General features: G+C 46.6%; 1 protein-coding gene across 1 annotated transcript in view; it reads left to right on the plus strand.

Annotated features, from left to right (window-relative positions):
- Nucleotides 1–5132, plus strand: part of LOC125707665 (H(+)/Cl(-) exchange transporter 7-like) — a 112780-nt gene extending 107648 nt beyond the window's left edge. The window contains exons 6-16 of the mRNA XM_048974950.1: nt 290–431; nt 535–628; nt 1355–1533; nt 2313–2364; nt 2469–2596; nt 3022–3107; nt 3230–3362; nt 3457–3516; nt 3793–3969; nt 4073–4153; nt 4382–5132. Of these exons, the coding sequence (XP_048830907.1) occupies nt 290–431; nt 535–628; nt 1355–1533; nt 2313–2364; nt 2469–2596; nt 3022–3107; nt 3230–3362; nt 3457–3516; nt 3793–3969; nt 4073–4153; nt 4382–4468 (1219 nt within the window). The 3' untranslated portion in view covers nt 4469–5132. The remainder of the gene's footprint in view (nt 1–289; nt 432–534; nt 629–1354; nt 1534–2312; nt 2365–2468; nt 2597–3021; nt 3108–3229; nt 3363–3456; nt 3517–3792; nt 3970–4072; nt 4154–4381) is intronic.
- The last annotated feature ends 14320 nt before the right edge of the window (nt 5133–19452 follow it).

Raw genomic sequence — 19452 nt, forward strand, 5'->3', positions numbered from 1 at the left:
TCTTAAGACTTAAAAACCCGTATGTGTGTGTGTGTGTGTGTGCGTACCTCTGCCTGTGTGTGTGCACGTAAGTGAGGCCTGTTTGGTTTTTACTGTGTCACGCCTGTCTGAAACTTAGGCATCTTAACACTTGAAATTAAATAATTAAATAAATATATCCCGAGACTGTGGGGCTGACCTTGAAACTGCCCCACACTGGTTTGATGCAAATGAAAGTTGTCCCACAACAAAATCATTAGCTGAGCCACCATGCCCCCCCCCCCCCCCCCCCCCCCCCCCCCATCCCCAGGTATATCCACCGGCCCTGCCTGCAGGTGATCGAGGCCATACTGGTTGCTGCCGTGACGGCCACTGTGTTCTTCACTATGATCTACTTCTCCAACGACTGCCAGCCCCTGGGGGAGGATCAGCTGGAGGAATACCCCTTGCAGGTAAGGCAGCTGGAGGTGGGCTCTCTGTGATTTCATTGGCTGAACAGCTGAGAGGGTGTGTATCCTGTCCTCAGGCCTGAACCTCCACTTATCCCTCTCACAGCTGTTCTGTGCTGATGGCGAGTACAATTCCATGGCCACGATCGTCTTCAACACCCCGGAGAGGAGTGTCCGCAGCCTGTTCCACAGCCCCGCAGGTCCGTGGAGTTTCCAGCACGTGTTTCAGGGCAGGATGGGTCGTGACCTGAAGCCGGATTGGTCGCCCCTGTTGTGCCCTTCTTCTGGAAGAGATTATAATTACAGTCCGTTGTCCATCTTTAGAATGAACACCTGTGTTTGATATTGGTGACAGGCTGGCTAGGTCCGGGGCAGCTGTTTGAACAGTCAGACTCGTCTGCCACCTCTGTCGTGTCGTAGGTTTGTTTACGGGCCGCTTCTGGCTGATTGTTTTCCCAGACAGACAGCTAAACCCATACACACAATCCTCCTCAATTATTCAAGGCTTCCCTCATTTGGGATGGGGGGACTGTCACCCTGCCTGGGGAGAACAGGAGCGCTTCTCAAGTGCCCTGACGAATGCCACCGTAGGCAAGTTCGAACGGCACTAAACTGTGTTCATCCATGCCCTCTAGTGGATGAAAGACATACCAAAGTAACATGGCTTGGTCTTGATCGGCTCCAAATTGCACTTTACACCAGGTAGAAAAATGGAAATGATCATATGAAAAATGCCATTCATCATGAAATAATTTCTGTACACCTGTATCCTCATTACAAGGGTGAATCAAGTAAAACTAGCTGGTTTCGCTAGATTAGCGTTCTTGGGGATCAACTACATGATCAACATTTTAGCAAAAACGTGGGAAACACTGACTTAGGTGATGAATTCCACCACCACCACCCCCCCCCCCCCCCCCCGGCAGGTTCCTACAATCCCGTGACCCTGGGAATCTTCACCATCACCTACTTCTTCCTGGCCTGCTGGACATACGGCCTGACTGTGTCCGCCGGGGTCTTCATCCCCTCGCTGCTCATCGGCGCCGCCTGGGGGCGGCTCTTTGGCATTTTGCTGGCCTCCATTACGCCGCACAATTCCATACAGGTACATCAGGACGGGTCGCCGTTCCTGGGGAAGCGCCGTATAGCCGGTGAGGCGGCGTGGTCCGCTGGCGGAGGAGGGGCCGTCACGATAGCAGAACTCTTCCCTCAGCAGAGAGAAACCTCACAGTGGCGACGTTTTCCACTGACCTTGATTTTTTTGCACATTTTGAAGAAGCAAAACTGAAAATCCGTTAATGGGTACGATTATATTTCAGGAGGACAAGCCCTCAAACGCTTTCAGTTTGATTGAAGTGGTTTTTGTGGCGATTCGCAAAACTGAAATGGAAGCCGATTTTGCGAACTTGTTGCTGTGTAGGACACGATGACTTGGTTCTAGAGCTCGTATCTCATGAAAAGCTCAATCCATGTTGAGGCACGGAATCATAAATTGCAGGTGTTGTTTCCATGATGTTACTTAATGGAAACACCCTTTATGCAATTTCACTTTGTCAACAAATTTGCTTGTTTGTGCAGAACTTTAATGGAAACGCTGCAGGTTTTGATATATTAAGGAAATTGAACGGGGTCTTTAGAAGTCAGAGGGCCTCCTTCAACACCCGCTTTAGATTGATTTCCTCTTTGTTGTCCAATCAGATTTACTCTTTAAGCAGTCACGTGACTCTTTGAAGGTGCCCTATTGGTTAGTGCTGTATCGATTTCCTGGGCCGCCCAGCGTCATGTCGGCATAGATGTAGTTTAACATAATGTTTGTTGGAAGTAAAGCCCCCTCGAAGTTTTTGAATGAGCATGTTTTATGATTTGTGGCGTTTCGTTTGACAGACCTTGGCCGACCCTGGGAAGTACGCTCTGATTGGAGCCGCCGCCCAGCTTGGTGAGTGTCCGTCCGCGGTCAGCCTGCTTTTCAGAGCTCGTCTAGAGGTGCATGGAGGCACATGAGGCTTCGGGTTTGCGTCTGTTTACGAAGGTCTTTGCCAGGTGGGATCGTGAGGATGACCCTCAGCCTGACTGTCATCATGGTGGAAGCCACCGGAAATGTCACCTACGGCCTACCCATAATGCTGGTTCTGATGACGGCGAAGATCGTGGGCGATTATTTCGTGGAGGTCAGTGTTGACGTTTCGGGTTGGAGCGGGTTGGTCCATTTGGCATTATGTGTGAGCCTGTCAGTGAGTGATGAGCTCATCGCCTTTCAGACCGTGCAGAACTTGGAATCGGGCCAGTCGTGTTTCGTTAACTGCTCCGGTCTCATGTTTGCTTTTGGTGTGGGTGGTGCAGCTAGCCACCAGTCTGACGCCATCTTTTTTTCATCTGTCCTTCCAGTGACTGATTTTGAGAACCCTTCCGTTGTTTTTGCACAGCTGTCTAACTTAAGGTGGCACATCATGCTGTGACAGCTCGTTTCGCTTCTCTGTTCCTCAATGTGCCAGCAAATCTGCTTAGAGGAAGTAAAACTTCAAGGGGTGGCAGCTTGTGAATGTTGTGCAGATGTGATCCTAAGCTCTTCTGAGTGACTCGAATTTTCCCACAGGGGCTATACGACATCCACATCAAGCTGCAGAGTGTGCCCTTCCTGCACTGGGATGCCCCAGCCACCTCCCACTCCCTGACTGCCAGGTATATTGCCCCCTACAGGATTTTCCCTGCTAATGCTTCAATGAGCCCAGTACACGCCTTTAGCAAGACATTGGTGCTTCATTCTCACTGTATATTCAGGTTTGGTGTGTCTGTCCATTCAGGGAGGTTATGAGCTCTCCAGTAACCTGCTTCAACCTGGTGGAGAAAGTGGGCACTATTGTGGATGTGCTCAGCAACACCTCGACCAATCACAACGGGTTCCCTGTAGTCTCCGGGTTGAGTGATGGCTGTGAGGTATGTCCCTCCCACTAGGGGTGATTTTGTTTTCCTGGAGATTTGTCACATGATGTACTTTGGGGCTTTGCTAATCTGAATTTTGTGCTCTTAGCCAGGGAAAATCTGTGGCTTAATCCTGCGTTCCCAGCTTATCGTGCTCCTGAAACACAAGGTGAGTGTGACCTAAGGTTCCTGCAGAGGTCAGCTGAATAAGGAGCATGTCTGTCCACACTAACACCTATCAGGGTGCTTGGTGTATATGCATGCCTGTGAATGACAGTGCAGCTGACCAATGAGGGGTTTGATTATTGAATACCTGGATGTGACTGGCAGTGCGATTGACCAATGAGGGGTCTGTTTACTGCGTACACGGTTGCGAATGTCAGTGCAGCAAGCCAATGAGAAGTGTGCTCATCCACGTTGTGACCGGTGTACTCTTTTCAACCAGGTGTTTGTGGAACGGGCTCGTTCTCGTCTCAATCTGCGCAAACTGCAGCTGAAGGACTTCCGGGATGCCTACCCTCGCTTCCCTCCGATCCAGTCCATCCATGTGTCCCAAGACGAGAGGGAGTGCATGATGGACCTGACGGAGTTCATGAATCTCACCCCCTACACTGTCACGCAGGTACTAGTCTCAGTCTCAGCCTTGGTCTTGGTCCTTGAGAACCAGAGACACATTTGACTAAACAGTCATGTTCTGCGACTGTGTTCTTCTGCCTCTTTTTCAGGAGACGTCGCTTCCTCGTGTCTTCAAGCTGTTCAGGGCCCTTGGTCTGCGGCACCTCATTGTGGTGGACAGTGACAACCAGGTGCGTCTGCCTTGCGAGGTCCTCAGGCCTTCGTCATCTCCAGCACATATCTCCATTCTCATTGTAAAATTCGAAAATTACTGCATCGGTTTTCAGCCAGTGGCCGTTGGGCATCCATCTAGATCAAGGTTATCACCCTGGTTTCCTGTGCTACTCCCACCCCTCCCTCATAACATAACCAGCTATCTATGCCCTGTTCTACGTACCAATCATGTTCCCGGTGCCCAGGTGGTGGGACTGGTGACGCGGAAGGACCTGGCCCGTTACCACCTGGGCAAAGACGGCCTGGAGGAGCTGCAGCTGGCACAGACGTGATGCGTGGAAGGCGACTGCCGCGCTGCTCACCAGGCCAACCCCCCCTGCCCCCAGTCAGCCCCCGCCAGAACCCGCACCGGTCGTGCATTTCAGCAAAGTCCGGAACCCGGGATGCCAATGACTGACTTTCTGGTTTCGTTCACCGAGGGTTGGTTGTGATGGGGGAGGGGATCGATTCCATGTGTGTTTTGCGACTTTTTGTTGCCCCCTCCCAGTTTGCACATAAAATAATTTATCCGTTATGTTTTTAAAGCACTTCAGAGAGAGAGTGAGTGTGTGTGTGTGTGTGTGTGTGTGTGTGTGTGTGTGTGTGTGTGTGTGTGTGTGTGTGTGTGTGTGTGTGTGTGTGGTTCTACACACACTTGGGTGTCAGTCCCGCTCTGTGGTCATTTGCAAAGCTTTGGTAGCATTGTGATATACATTAGTGTAAATGTGTAAAAAGCATTTCAAGCTGTGTGTGTGAGAGAGAGAGAGAGAGAGAGAGAGAGAGAGAGAGATTAGCCAGGCCAATAACGTTCCTCTTTTACTCAGAGTTTTTTGAGTGTGGTCTATTGACAGAGGGTACCACAGTTTTCTTGTGACTTTAGTTTTACTTTAGGGGAAGTTAATTTTCCTCTCCCAGATAATTGTCTTGCACATTGTACCATTAACCAATGCCTCCCACCCCTCCCATGCCAGTGTAGGTAAGACCAACCCTGCCCCCCCCCCCCCCCCCGGAAAAACCCTGACTCGCTTTGACCTTTTTCTCTCATGCTGGATGCTAGCGGTTTTTAACATACAGTGTTTTTTCTCGTGAATTCGCCCATTGGCTGACTGCCACACTGCCTGCGTCCTCCCCCACCCACGCCAGTACGTGACAGTATGTATCCCCCCCACCCCGGGTGATTCTCCAGGTCCTGTGTTTTTGATGGCGATTTGTCTCTTGTTGCGCCGTACAGCCTCTAGGTGGCAGAAACCCTGGTTTCTGATATATACCTGAATAAATTATGCAAATCGGGGTCAGGTTTACATGGGTCGGGTGCCAAACAATGCCAGTAGTGTGTGTGTGTGTGTGTGGGGGGGTGACTTCACAGGTGCTCTCCTGAAAATGTGTGTATATCATTGTTTTTAAATGGCACTTACTGAAAGCAGAGTGGGGTTCAGGGCAGCTTAATGATTTGCAAGGTGACCATGGGTCGTGTTTGGCCAAGGGGGCGCTAGTGTGTTGAGGAAAGGAACTTATTCTGGTCTTTGCAGGCTGTGCTAGAAACCCAAACCCACCCCCATGGCTGTATGTGGCTCCGCACTTTAAATGCTTCTTACCCCACCTCGTTTCCCATCTGCGCCCTACAACTTACAAATCCTTGCAATGTCACGTGCAAGGGGGCCCCCTACTGGCCAAGCAAGGCCCTACAGTCGCTGGTGCCCTTGGGGGTCCAGCCGTACAGTTTTTGCCAACAGCAGAGTTTACACTTTGACTAGTTATGTGCTGTTTAGTTATTTTGTTTTTAATTAAGGTGAACTTGCCTAAGTGACCCTGATCAGTTAAATAGGGTTTTTACCCACCCAACAAGCCTATCGAAAATGGACATACCAGTTAAACGGTAAACGATGTGAATCCCTTATCAGATTTTGATTTTATTCTGAATATTAAATGTCGTGTTTTAACTCAACCTTAAATAAATTAAAGTATCTCCATTTTAAAGAGCACTGTGACTGGATGAGAGAATTGTTTCGGCGTTGGCAAGTACCACCTTAGCGTACATTTATAGAAACGGCTGAAATATACTGGATAATTTTGCATAATTTTTATTTTGCCAAGCTTGATTTTCTTCTGTGATTTCTGAAATCTAATAAAGGTTTTGATGCATATGCCTATTTGTATTGCACGAGTCAGTCATGCTGTTTAATAAGAATCATTTGTATTTATACAAACAATGATAAAAAAATTATTGTATTAAATGGCGTGTTTGATGATACTGCTGGTGACTCCGTGGCACTCTTTGAGCAACGTGTCCGTATCCTAATTTTCTACCTTCTGACACACAAATTCTCAGACTAAATGAGATTACTGCAGTCCCGTTGCCGGGGTAATGCAATTGTTTAGGTGGATGTCGCTGAATGCATTTCAGTGGGAGGTCCAGAAAGCCTGGGACGCGATTTGACGGGGTAGAAATGAGATGAACGGTTCTGTTGTACCTTGCAGATTTGTACCTTGCAGATTTCCCTCGATTTGCTTATTAGTTGCTGGAAATCAATATTTAAAAAAAAATGTGCGTTGAACATGCCTTTCCATCCCGATCCATGAACCCAGTTTTCCCAGATATCAGCAAAACAATGAGAAATTCTATATATAAAAAAAAAAAAATCAACATTTGATTAAGTTTTATTAATGCTTGCTTTCATGTTAAAAAATTTTGGTGCACAATTTAATTTTTTTTTTAACACACAACATTTGGTTGAAATTGTAACGTGGAACATCAAGTCTGGGGCGCAGTTAAGGGGGGGAGATTAGGACAGTAAAAAACTTGGAACATAACTGCATTGGTGTGGGTTTGTGGCCCAATATGATATGCATTCATGGGGCCCAAATTCTCTAGCAGAATCACAGCATAGATTTCTTTGTATATTTTTTAGGTTTAAAGGACTCCGGAGATTGAGATATTGTGTTTTTAAAGTTTCCTTGGACTCCCACAGTAAATTTTACAGAGCTGGGGTCTCCATAACTTTTGCTGTGCAATAAATTTTGCTGACTGGGAAAGGGGGGGGGGGTTCCCCAAGATTTTTGCCGGCTCGCCTACCCATCGGCTCACCTTGAAAATGCCCAAAATGCCACCTGGCTGTTCAGCCCTGCTATAAAGTTGCAGAAAGACACGACGTTGTACTGTGACCTTACGATGTTACAGATCCGAGAAATAGCGTACTAAGCAGCACGTGTTTCCCTGCTGTGTTAAGGTGGGCCTTAGAAACCCATAACGCACTAATGCAGCTCTGGATGGCGGGCTATGCGTCAGTAATGCTGTCAGAGAAGATTCACTCATTAGTCTGATGTGAACTTAATCAGATTATGGGTCCTTTTTAGTCGCAGAATACAACATAATCCATGGCAAATGGACATCGGTGCCGTCTTTATGATGTTATGCTGACAGTGCCTTTAATCCCACCCCCCACCCCCCACCAATCCCTTTCCCAACTTCATGTTGTCTCTTAATCCTGTATGTTTCAGTAATATGAAGACGGAATTTCAGTATTCTCTGTTGCGGTTGTTTTATTTTTATCTCGCGAGTTTCATGCATTTTTAAGAACCGCGCAGAACATCAGTTAACTCTGTGCTGCTGGAATCCTGAGGATTGCCTTGATGGGTAGTGTAGGAGTTGAAGGATTTGCGTAGTCAGATTTAATTTTTTAAAAAGGAAATCTATTAAAAAGTAACATGCAAAGTAGTTTATTATTATTATTATTTTTTTTTTTTACATAAGAATTTCAAGAGAAACTGAGAGCCTCGTTTTAATGGGCTTGTCTGGTAAAGTTAGTTTGACACTTGTACTGCATGTATTATTAAACATTTATCTATCCATCCATCCATCCATCCCGGCTCCGTCAACATGCAAACTTCAGTAATTCAAAACACTTAGTATTGAGCTTCCATTGTGAGCCTTAGCAGCCAATAAACAAACCGCCAATAATGAATATCACAGGCTTTGGTGATGGACACAGACTTCCAGACACGCCCCATATTCCTGACGCATTCCTCACCATGACCCTGTCTACTTCACATTCGCAGCCCAATATTTCATTCAAACTGGAGTTCGAAAGCTTGTTGGAGCCGAATGGACAATTTTAAAGACCAACATGGCAGAAAATTCAGTTCTGAAAGAAAGGAAGTTTCGATTTTTAATGAACTTATGAGATGCAGCAGAGATTCATCTTACCCTCAGTAATCTTTAGTTATAGCTTTCAGGGACTGGGATATAGATAATTTAGAAATGTGCTGCTTTTTAAAACACTAAGTAGGATTCCAATACTTTTCCAAGACACGGTATAATAGTATAATGTATTGTTGGTGCGCTGTGGGAGGGAGGTGCTGTCCTGGCAGGGGAGACAGGTGACTGAAACCTTTTGTAGCGATTTGTTCCGCCTGTCTGTTGGGCAGAATTTAGTTTGCTCTCTTTGTGCTTCCAGTAAATCTAGGTCCCGTTCCCATCATACCAGCAAGTCCGTGCAGGGTGGATCTCTGGCTAATCTCTTTTGTTGTTTGATTCCCTCCACGGAGGAAAAAAAAAAGAACTCGAGGTCACCTGCGGTTCCGAACCACATCTCCAGCAGGTCAGTGATCTCAGAGTAGCACATGCCGTTTATAAGCCAAAAGAAAAATGGTTGAAAAGTACGACACCTGTGTTATTCTATTTTGGTATTTAAGTGACAGAATTCCACTAAAGGTGAATTAAAAACTTGCTTAATTTATTGAGAAATGCTGAAGAAGTAAATGAACAAAGGATGAGAGAAGCTGCTGGAATCTGAAGCAGACATGATGCAGGTTCGAAACTGCACAGTTTTGATCTGGAATATGGGACACAATCCACATTATAAGCACTGAGCTAAATGCCAAGTTTTAAATGGCTATTTATCTATTACAACCATTGTTTCAGTGAAAGTTGTATGCAGATGTTTATTACTTAGTAATAAGGCAATATTTGGCTCAACTATGGTTTGTCTGTTACTAATGAAATAAACTTTTCCTATATATAGAGACACAGGACTTTTCTCACTTCTGATCTAAACCATAATTTAGTCTGTTCTTATTTAACATGACACTATAATAAAAATACATCCGAAGTTAAAAATCCTGGAAGACTGCGTCAAATAGAGCAGCAGAGCACCGCCCCCAAACAGCCTCTGTGGGGCAGCAGTGAGCTCAGAGTGCATCCCCCCCCCAGGAGGCAGTGTTAGGAAGAGCAGGCTGCTGTGGGACTTGCTGGTGACCCCAGGGACTTGGTCTTGCCGTTGTCCTCTAAGGCCTGGGCGAAAAGGGCAGGGTTACGGCTGGAGTGCCGCTGGCGTCTCACAAAGGGAAAGACACTGGGGCATGATGGGAAGGAGAACATGTTAGCGTTCCGCTAACACTTGTGGCACTGCCTTTTCTAAGTCAGCCATGTTGGAAAATCCTTGACTACCGTGGAATTACAAACAGAAACTGGAGAGCATCACAGGGGACGCAAAAGCAATTAACATTACAGAACTCTGTGTAGTCTTAGTGACGAAGCTAAGCTGAAGCCAGCAGTTCACACTAAGCCCAAAAATCCCTGGAATTAATCGTTAACAACCCCAGAAACAGAACCTGTGTGTATCCCACACCAATATGAGTCTTATCCCCTTATATAAAATACATGGAATATATTACAGAAAGACCCCTTTTATAGAAGATAATAGTTTTACCTTTTTTTGGTCTCTTGTGGTTCTATGGCTCTAGCCAGCATGTTTTTGTAGAGATCGGACTTTAAATAGCGGGCGTAGGAGTCCTGAGGGTGAGAGGAGAGGCCGAGAGCCCGTTTTAATGAAGCTGTCATCCACTTTCATGGCTGTGCACAGTTAATGCTCCTACCTTCTTCATCAGGAAATAGATGTGCATCTGGGCGTCATCCAGGACAAAACGATGTGGGCTTTTCATGCCCTGCAGGGTCTTCTCCATGGTCTTGCTGTCCACGTTTACCCACTTGCTGGCTCCCGGGGCCAGGAACTGCCTGGGGGGAAGGAAGTGATGAGCCTGAGCTTTGCAGTCCCACTGGGAGTAAGCAAGTGCCACATCAGGGCCTGCTCTAAATTCAACTGGGATGCAAACTGTCCCACTGGGCCACAAGGTCGCACTCACTTGTAGACCTCTTCCACCTTCTGCGGGATCGTAGCGCTCTCGCCGTGCCGGATGTCCTCACAGGCCTCCCAGAAACAGAGGTTCTCCACTGTGAATGAAACAGCGCATGCATCAGCTACCTGCAGGAGGCGCTCATCACGATGCCAATATGGAGGAGAATTGCCTTTCATAGAGGGATCATGATTATTAATTTAGCAGATGCTAGATCCTATTTTTTTTTTTTTTTTGAGAGGGCAGGGTCAGTCAGTCCCTGGAGTAACTGATCGACGGCCCAATAGTGAGGTCACTCAGCTGACTCTGGGATTTGAGCTGATGACCTCCTGCAATGAATCCCAATCTGCTGAGTCACACACTGCCCAAATAGGCCCGCAGTGATCAAATAATGAATATGATTCTTACTTGCTGACGATGCCTCCATGAAGCTGATCTACTTGGGCGGGGGGGTCTACATGCTGCTCACCACTGAACTCCTTCTCCAGGTACTCCCTGAACTTGCACCGTCCCAGAGGGTCCCTAAGGAGCTCCGTGAAGCCGAACCCCCATCGTTCCACCCGCAGCTTGGTGGGTGTCTCCACCCTGCACCAGGAGGCGTGGAAGTGAAGAGACGACAGTCACCTCTGGGGGTGTGGCCCTGAAGAGGCAGGATGGGGCGCGGTAACGCACACTCACATGTCGGCATTCAGCGTCCAGAGTGCCGTGTCATCTGTTATCCAGGGGTTGCTGGGGGGGCAGCCTTGCATCATGGGGTCATGGTTCAGGTACTGCTCGCTGAACTTAAGGAAGCTGAACACAGAAGACCAGCCATTCCCAGTTTTAGTCCTACTTTCTATAATCCTTGCAAGTCATCAAATATTCAGGTTCAATGCTGGCATATTCCAGCAAACTGGAGCTCGAAATGGTGACGAAATGATTATACGTCATTGAACCCTATAAGGAAATTCTCTTTTCATCTCCTCCATCTTGCTCTCCATAGGTGAGAGAAAGCTTGGTAGCAAAGGGCAGCTGCCCGTAGAGGCTCCCAGGAACTTGGGGGTTAAGGGCCTTGTTCAAGGACCCACAAGTGTGCTGAAGCCAGGCTTGAACCGGCGACCTTCTGATCAATATTAAGTAATTATTTGCAGTTAAATACAGTTCAATTCAGTTTAATAGTCAACCGGTTTCAATATTAGTTAGGCATCATTAATCCAGGATATGTGTGACTCTGAGATTTATGGTGAAAGATGGATGGGCAGATGGACGAAAGAACGAAATAACGAGGTTAGATTTTCACAAAGAGCAGTCCCCAGCATTTTTGTCAGAATTAACATGAAATAGATCCCCCCCCCACCAATCAGAGGCACAGTATACAGAATACCCAGAGATATCCCCCAGTTAGGGACTAATGTGGACTGGTGTCGAACCAGTGGTCCCCCAGCTATGCTGGGACTGAGGCTGAATCACAGGTGTTGGGGGGGGGTAGGTGGGGGAGGCTGTTATCCAACCTTTCCAGGCAGATGGAGGACTTGACCCTCGAGCGGCCCAGGGATTTCCTGATGTGTTCAATCTGGTGTCGGGAGCCATGAAAAATCACACGGGGAATATAAGAGTCAGAAAAAAGGCACAGCATGGTACACATCCAAGCCCTGATAAGAGCCATGCTGTTGTACCTTTAAACAGAATTTGTCAATATCTGAGAGCCAACAAAAGAAAACGACAACACAGATGTAGATCCTTCCGAAGCAATTTTCTTATGACAGCATTCTTAAGAGCCCACTTAATCACCCTCTTTGGTTGTTCTTGGCAACCATCCCATCAGCTGAAATAGGTTCACTCTAAATTCTTTCAGGCTTACCTCTCTTTTGTAGTAGTCCGCGTTCTGTTCTGTAAAGAAGGAAGAAACAAAACCGTCTCTAAACATGATATAAGCCACATGTTTATGGGAGTTTTACTTGCGCAAAAATGTTCTGAGGGCACAAGGTTCATTGGTTCAGAGAGATAACCAATCAGACTGTAGAAGTGGTGGATACAGGCAACTAGAGGAGGGGGGGGGGTCAACCAATCAGATGTCTTGTTCCTGCCTCCTCTAGTTCCTTAGACCCACCTCCTCTACAATCTAATTGGTTATCTCTCTGAACCAATCATTTTTCCTTCTGCCCTCAGAACATTTTTGTGAGGGTAAAACTCCCACGAGCGAATCACATGCAAGGAATCAGACAGTAGGAATTCTGCTCACACTCAGCTCCTGGCTTTACTAAGCAGACATCCAGTCTAGAAACCATGAATAATATAGCACTATTACGAGTATGTATTGTGGGACTGCTGACGTACTTACGTTAGCATGGAAAACGAGAGCAGGAAGTGAGGAAGAAGTGAGACAGAAAGATGAGCACAACGAAGTGCTGTCACACTCACACACGAGCTTCCCTCGGATGCCCTCCCACCAAAAACACTGATTATCACTTCACTTCCTTGGGTAATTTGGGGGCCCAAGGCAACAGCCTATTCTGCCTATAGCTGCCATATATATATAGATATTAATATACATATTTTTTCTTCATGACTTTGATCTTATCTAGGCCCCGAGCGGCTCTCTTGTTTGCCCGGATCCGGTCCTGTGACTGACAGAGGCGATAAACAGCAGGTACTGGCATTACGGAAAAAATGTATATGCTTAATAAAAAGCTCAGACCAGCTGGACTCGGGAGTTGTGCCGGTTCCTTCGCTCAGGGCCTTGTTCTTGAACGCTGAATGTTCCCGGCTGCAGAAAATCAGAGGGTGAGAAATCCTTAGCTGAACTTCAGATGAAGAGTGAGCTCGTTTCTCTCAAGCAGACTGACGCCGGTCTAACGCTGCATTAATACCCCTTAGCACTACTGGTCACATTTCCCATGATGCCACTGGGTACAGCCCATGGCGACACTGCCCAGTAGGGGACAGTGTGACAGCTTTCCAAAAGGACCATTCGGTCCTGGAGGGCCAGTCGGTGACACAGTATCCATGATCAGGACTGGGGTACCCTGCTTTACAGAATAAACTAACCAAATGTCGATACTGAATGCAATCTGATTTAACATGGTTTCCTTAAATCCCAATTAAAGTGCTTCAGATCAGCTCAGGACTTAACAGCAGAGAGACTATTTGGCAAATTATTACGCTGCTATTTGCAATTACATCCATTATCTCTCCGCTAACATGCAGCATTAAGCCTGAGCCGCAGGAATAGAGGTCAGATAATGGATCCGGTATTCCGGAGGTGGGATCCTCTTCCAGCTCGTTTAAAAGGCCCAACAAGTGGGGGGGTGGTGGGGGGGGAGACGCAAACACAGCATGTCTGCATTTTAGCTTCAGGCCGTCTCCCAGTCCCTTCGCACTCCTCTCTCCCAGATCCAAGCATCACCAGTCTTAGCGATGCGTCTCGTGTTTCTCGGGCAAAGAGAAAGGAGGCAGGAAGCGGCCATTTTGTCATTTGCTGGTTTTAATCCCCCCCCCCCCCCCCAGCTTCCCCCGTCCACCTGGCCGTACCAGAGTGCAGAGCGTCCCTGCCTTTTAAACACGAGCAGCACCTGACTGGGGGGCCCTACGCTGCGTGGTTTTTGGCTCAACTGTGTTTCCGTCTAATTGGCGTCAAAACGGTGGGTTTCATCAATGAAGGTGGTGTGTGGCTGAGCGGGTTGGCAGTCGCCGCCTATGACTGGAAGGTTGCCGGTTTAAATCCCACAGTCAGCAGAGTGACATCACCACTGGACCCCTGAGAGAAGTCCCTAAACCCCCAACTGCTCTAGTCTCAATAAAAGGTACATCTGCAAAATAAGCTGAATTTAGGATGTGATCCGCAGCTGCGTGGCTGCCATTCCCACCTCCTGATGCCGCCCCGGATGGGGATAATGGCCCACATAAACGCTGATGCTTATTAGCCCTGAGAGATGCTGCGCACCCAGCAGAAAGGGGCCCTAGTGACGGCCGGGATTAAGCCAGATACACACCACACTCTGCTCCTGTCCCACACTTTCATTCTCCACTCTCCTGTGTTATTCATGAACTCCAAATTACACTCAGCGAGGGTGCAGTTGCTCATTCCCGCAGCCTGCTGTCCTGTCTGTCTTCTGAAAGCTCTCGTCCCACAGAACATAGGCTTCTTCCCAGCTAAGTAAATATTTCATGATCACACTGAAGCAGTAGTGGGTTATCAGGCCTGAAGTGATATATTCCTCCCCCACAAAGTATGCATGGAGACACTCTGTGTGTCTTACTTAACGAAGATAAAACTCCCCCCCCCCCCCCCCCCCCCGTGAATTTTGCTGAGCTCAATGCTCTGGAGATGACGGAGATCGAAAATTATACCGGAAATGTTCCATATGTCCTTACAGATGTTTCCTTTGCCTTCCTTCATTGAACAAACCCGTTGTCGTGGGAGAGAACTGCACAACCCCCCAGCTCTCTGTGGGGGAATGGGACCCTGCCTATGCCTTCCTGCCAATCCTGCCAAGTTTCCCCTGTAAGTTGAAGGATCTCCTAACAGGCCTGCATGTAGATTAATGTCATACCCAGGACAAAGCAATTGCAGGTTAAGGCCCTTGCTGAAAGGCCCAACGGAGTAGAATCACTCTGGGCATTCACAGGATTTGAACCAACAACCTTCCACTTGCTTGCACAGATCCCTAGGCCCAGAGCCACCACTCTGCCCCACAACCTCAAAAAAATCCTAGAATCGCCCCCAGCCTGAGGCGATATTCGAGCTGCCAAGGTGCATTGAGTTCAGGTTTACCCAGTGTGTGCTTTACTCTAATCACAGCATACTGGGTTTTCGCCGGGGCAGATGTAGGGAGTCAGGGGTTTCGGGGGAGGTGCTTACTGGCGGTCTGTTGACGAGCCAGTAGGCCTGTTCCTGACATTCCAGCACGATGCGGTCCGCCTTGCGCCTCTGTTTGGCTGCCCTGGTAGGAGCAGAGCAGTCGATGGAGAGTCAGAAAGCATACTGGGTAATTAGCATATAGCGGTAATCACTGAACTGCAAGGTAGGGTTTTCATTTTTCTGTTTCCTTTTTCACTTAGAAATGGATTTCCGACTCTAGTGTTTAGGCTGAGGTCTGATTTAACAGATAGGAGGGAAATTATGACCACACACCATGTTACTTTTTAATTTAGGTAACATCATCATCCTCTTAATACGAGATTTATTCATCCATTCTCATCTGTCCCCTTGTGTGCATTTATGAAATTGATTTCATAGCTCGATGCGACAGTATTCCCGGGCTGGGGTGGGGTTTACCTGAGCTGCTCCTTCGCCTGCATCACCACGAAGTCCCAGGTGTGGTTGATCCGTTTGTGCAACATGTTGTAGCTGTCCTGCGGAGACGATGTTTAAATGCGACATTGCCAGGTCGCACGGCTGGCTGCGTTGCTGCATGGGTTCACGTTATGACTCACAGGCCGAACCCCTCCCAGGATATCAGCTGGCAGTGTCGGATTCACAAACCCTCTTACTGATGAGAACCTAAAATGCGTTGACCCTGACGCAACATGGCGGCAAGTTGGTGGATGTCTATGTGCGATCCTACTATGTGCATAATTGGTGGGAGGTTTTCTTACACAAAAATGTTCTGAGGGCAGAAGGAAAATGATTGGTTCGGATAGATAACCAATCAGATTGCAGAGGAGGCAGGACCAAGACATCTGATTGGTTGCTCCTGCCTCCTCTAGTTGCTCGGATCCACCTCATGTACAATCTAATTGGTTATCTCTCTGAACCAATCATTTTTCCTTCTACCCTCATAATATTTTGTGTAAGTAAAACTCCCATGAGCATTCAGCTATCACATGATCTCATCAAGCAATGCTTCAGACCAGCGAATAAGAATAGCATTGAAATGTACATAAATAAAAATTTTCTCTTACCTTTTCATAGTCTATCAGCTGCCCTTGCTTTCTGATATTCTTCTTAGTCAAATAAATCGCTTTAGAAGAGCAAAAGAAAGACATGGCAAGAAACTGTGTTTTTCTATTATTCTAGTAAAGGGAAGTAATGATGTAATAGGCGAGCACATGATTAATAATTGGTAATCACCGTAATCTAGCTCGGAGGCTGGCCACTGCTGAGAGCTCCAGAAGTACGGAGTCTAGCAAAAAGGAGATGCTGTCATTTGAAACTATTCAGAAGCAGCGTGACAAAGGTGCTTTGTGATTTAACATGTCAGGGACAAGGCGGGTGGAAGGCATTTTGCTACTTTAACTGGCATTGGTTCTCATACATCAGTGTTTCCCAATCCGGTCCTCGGCGACACACAGATGATCCACGTTTTTGCTCCCTCCCAGCTCCCTACCAGACAGTCTACGTTTTTGCACCCTCTCAGCTCTGGAGCCCGGACCAGATTGAGAAATACTGTCCTACACGGTAATTCCGCAGTCTCTCCAACGAATAGTTTCGATATGCGTGCCCCCCCACATGGCCACCACCCTCTCGCGCTGCCCTCCATCTGAAGAAACCGTGGTTTTAGGTTACCTGGAAGCGATACGGCGTCTCGTCGGGCCGCAGGACGAGCGTCCTGGGGTCCTTTAGGGGGTAAATGTAGCCGTGCTTCACGATCAGATTCCCCACATGAAGTGCCTCTGAAAACACACAAAGTGGTCACTCATTTCCACGTAAACTACTCAAAGCTCAAACAAATCCACTACTCGTAGCCCAGATTTAGGCATAGTAATTCTCTAAATTTTTGTCAGTGGAATACAGTAGAACACACGATAACTAGAAACTGAGTAGGCATATTATATTTTATTTTACGGTATAGCAAGTAACTGGAAAAAACGTTGACATGGTGCACAGAATAAGCCGCGGGGATGGTGCATTCCTCATCGGAACTATAATTAATTACGAGTAATTGGGACTTTCCACTTTCCGGCTGCCTCCGCGGCCATTGGCAGTCAGGCGCTCCCGGGGGTTTCAGACCGGCGCAGCAACAGCGCTGCTAGGGGGAAGCCTAGTGTTTACAGGGAGGGGTAACTGCTTACCGGGGCAACAGGTTTTTTGCCCATTCAAGTCTGTTAATGCATCTGCCATCTACTGCCTAAAAGTCCCCTCCTTTCCATTCCGACTTCTTTTCCAATCTGGGCTGTAAATCAGGGAAATCTGCTCCCTTGCTATTTAAAACCTCATCTGCATCGCCCGGGAATTCAGGACAACAGCGTCTTGCAGAAGTGCATAATGAGGGAGACGGATAGCGATATTTCTCCAGGCATGACTGACTGCCTCTGGCTATCAGCGAAGTTTGCATCGGGACTATCAAACCGTACAGCTCAGCATGCGTAGCGGCGCGACTCGGGACTGGCCTACAGATTATTTGTACTAATAGCCTCTCAGCAGAAAGATAAATAATTCAGCAGATAAATTGACGCCAGGGGAAGAAAATCCAAAAAGCTTCAGGCGAATGGGGTGTCTATGTTATGGACAAGCTCAATTCTGACATTTATTAATTCACAGGCTCAGCAATATCAATGGAACAGAACATGCTTCTGTCAGACACGTGAATTGCATATGCTTACACATAAATGCAGCTAGGCTAATCTGTTGTATGGATGACAAATTCTATTACTTCATTTGTATTTATTATTCAAAAGACTCGTTTATTTCTGTTATTTTATTACAAAAAAAAAAAAACCTGATGACGTCTTTCGCCAGCAGGGGCGCCATCGTCGTCACGAAGGGAAAAAAACAATCGATTAACCTCACATAAGAGCACCAGGTAACGCTTCCCTACATACTTCTCGGCCCTACCTTCTTCCATGATGGAGTACTTCTGAATTAGCCACTCCACGATATCATTTCCTGGGAAGGCATAGCGAGGAAGGCATCTAGTTAGAGTCGAGAAATGCATTAAGCCGTCATAAATCAAAAACGCTGAACTCGATAAATAAATTACATAAATAAATATGAGCGCAAGGAGATCGATGACAGTCTTAATGCACAGGATTCCCGAAGACCGCCGATGTATGGGCTTTCCTGTGAAGGGCTTAAATGACCATTAGGACCCGGCCCCCGGGACACTGCACGGCCGGGTGTAAGACAACCCGGGCGGCACGAAAAATTATTTTTAAAAAGTAAAATATGTATCGTGCACCTGTCATCGCATGTGGAATCACTGTGATTAACAGTCTTTGATTCTTCATCTTTATCCCCATGTCGGGATCTTGCATCGCCACAATGACTTGTTCAATCTGGGATAAGAAGAATAGTCAAAATCGTGAAATCAAGGTGACGACAGACATAGTGAAAACGTTCAACCTAGTAATATAATAATTGCTTAATGTGTGATTTGATATGTAATCGTTATATTCATCATTAAATCACCGGAGAGACACACTCATATATTTAGGCATATATATAAGTAAACTACAAGGTTTTTCCTCTGACTATCTTAACTGCACGTCGAAGACGTTATCGGATATTCCCGACTACAGACTTTCGGTTTGATCATTTATTCGCGTTATTAATTCGGCTCCTGATTACATTAAACTAAACATGCTCAGATTGTTACAACCTTTGCTTGTCGGTTATTTTTGGGATCTTTCTGGATGGGCTCAAGGCGGGGTCTGTAAGCACAAGCAAACTGCCAGCACTTTTGTTTTACATGAAAATAGTTTGATGTCGGCCTATTGCGTTATTGTCTGGCTATAATTTGGAGGCAATATTAAACAATAGGCCCATATATTGTAAATATACATGTTGTGTTGTTTTGTTGTTATCACAAACGTATAGCCTGATCATAAATTTCATGGATACCTGGATGTTGTATGTTCCATTATATTTATGAATGAATGATTTATGTGAAGTCTGGCTTAGATTCGAGAATTAATCATATAGATTAAAAAAAGTTTTCATTTAAAACTTATCTCATATAATAAAATCCTCGTCCGAACGAACATATGTCAGAATGAAAAAACATTTAAATTATTTTTGTGATGCATCAGTATCAATAGCTACAACGTCATAACAGATATAGATATAATGCGGTTCATACTTTTGAAGTTGATGCGTATCTCCCGAAAAAAATCAACTCCAGAAGAGTCCGCGTCTGTAAATGCCTGAACTTCGGAATCGATCCTACCTTTGTTAGGCGCGGCATCTGTGTCTTGCAGCTGTTCCCTTGGATAAAGATGTTAATTG

The sequence above is a fragment of the Brienomyrus brachyistius genome, chromosome 14, assembly GCF_023856365.1.
Source record: "Brienomyrus brachyistius isolate T26 chromosome 14, BBRACH_0.4, whole genome shotgun sequence".
In the NCBI taxonomy this organism is placed as follows: Eukaryota; Metazoa; Chordata; class Actinopteri; order Osteoglossiformes; family Mormyridae; genus Brienomyrus; species Brienomyrus brachyistius.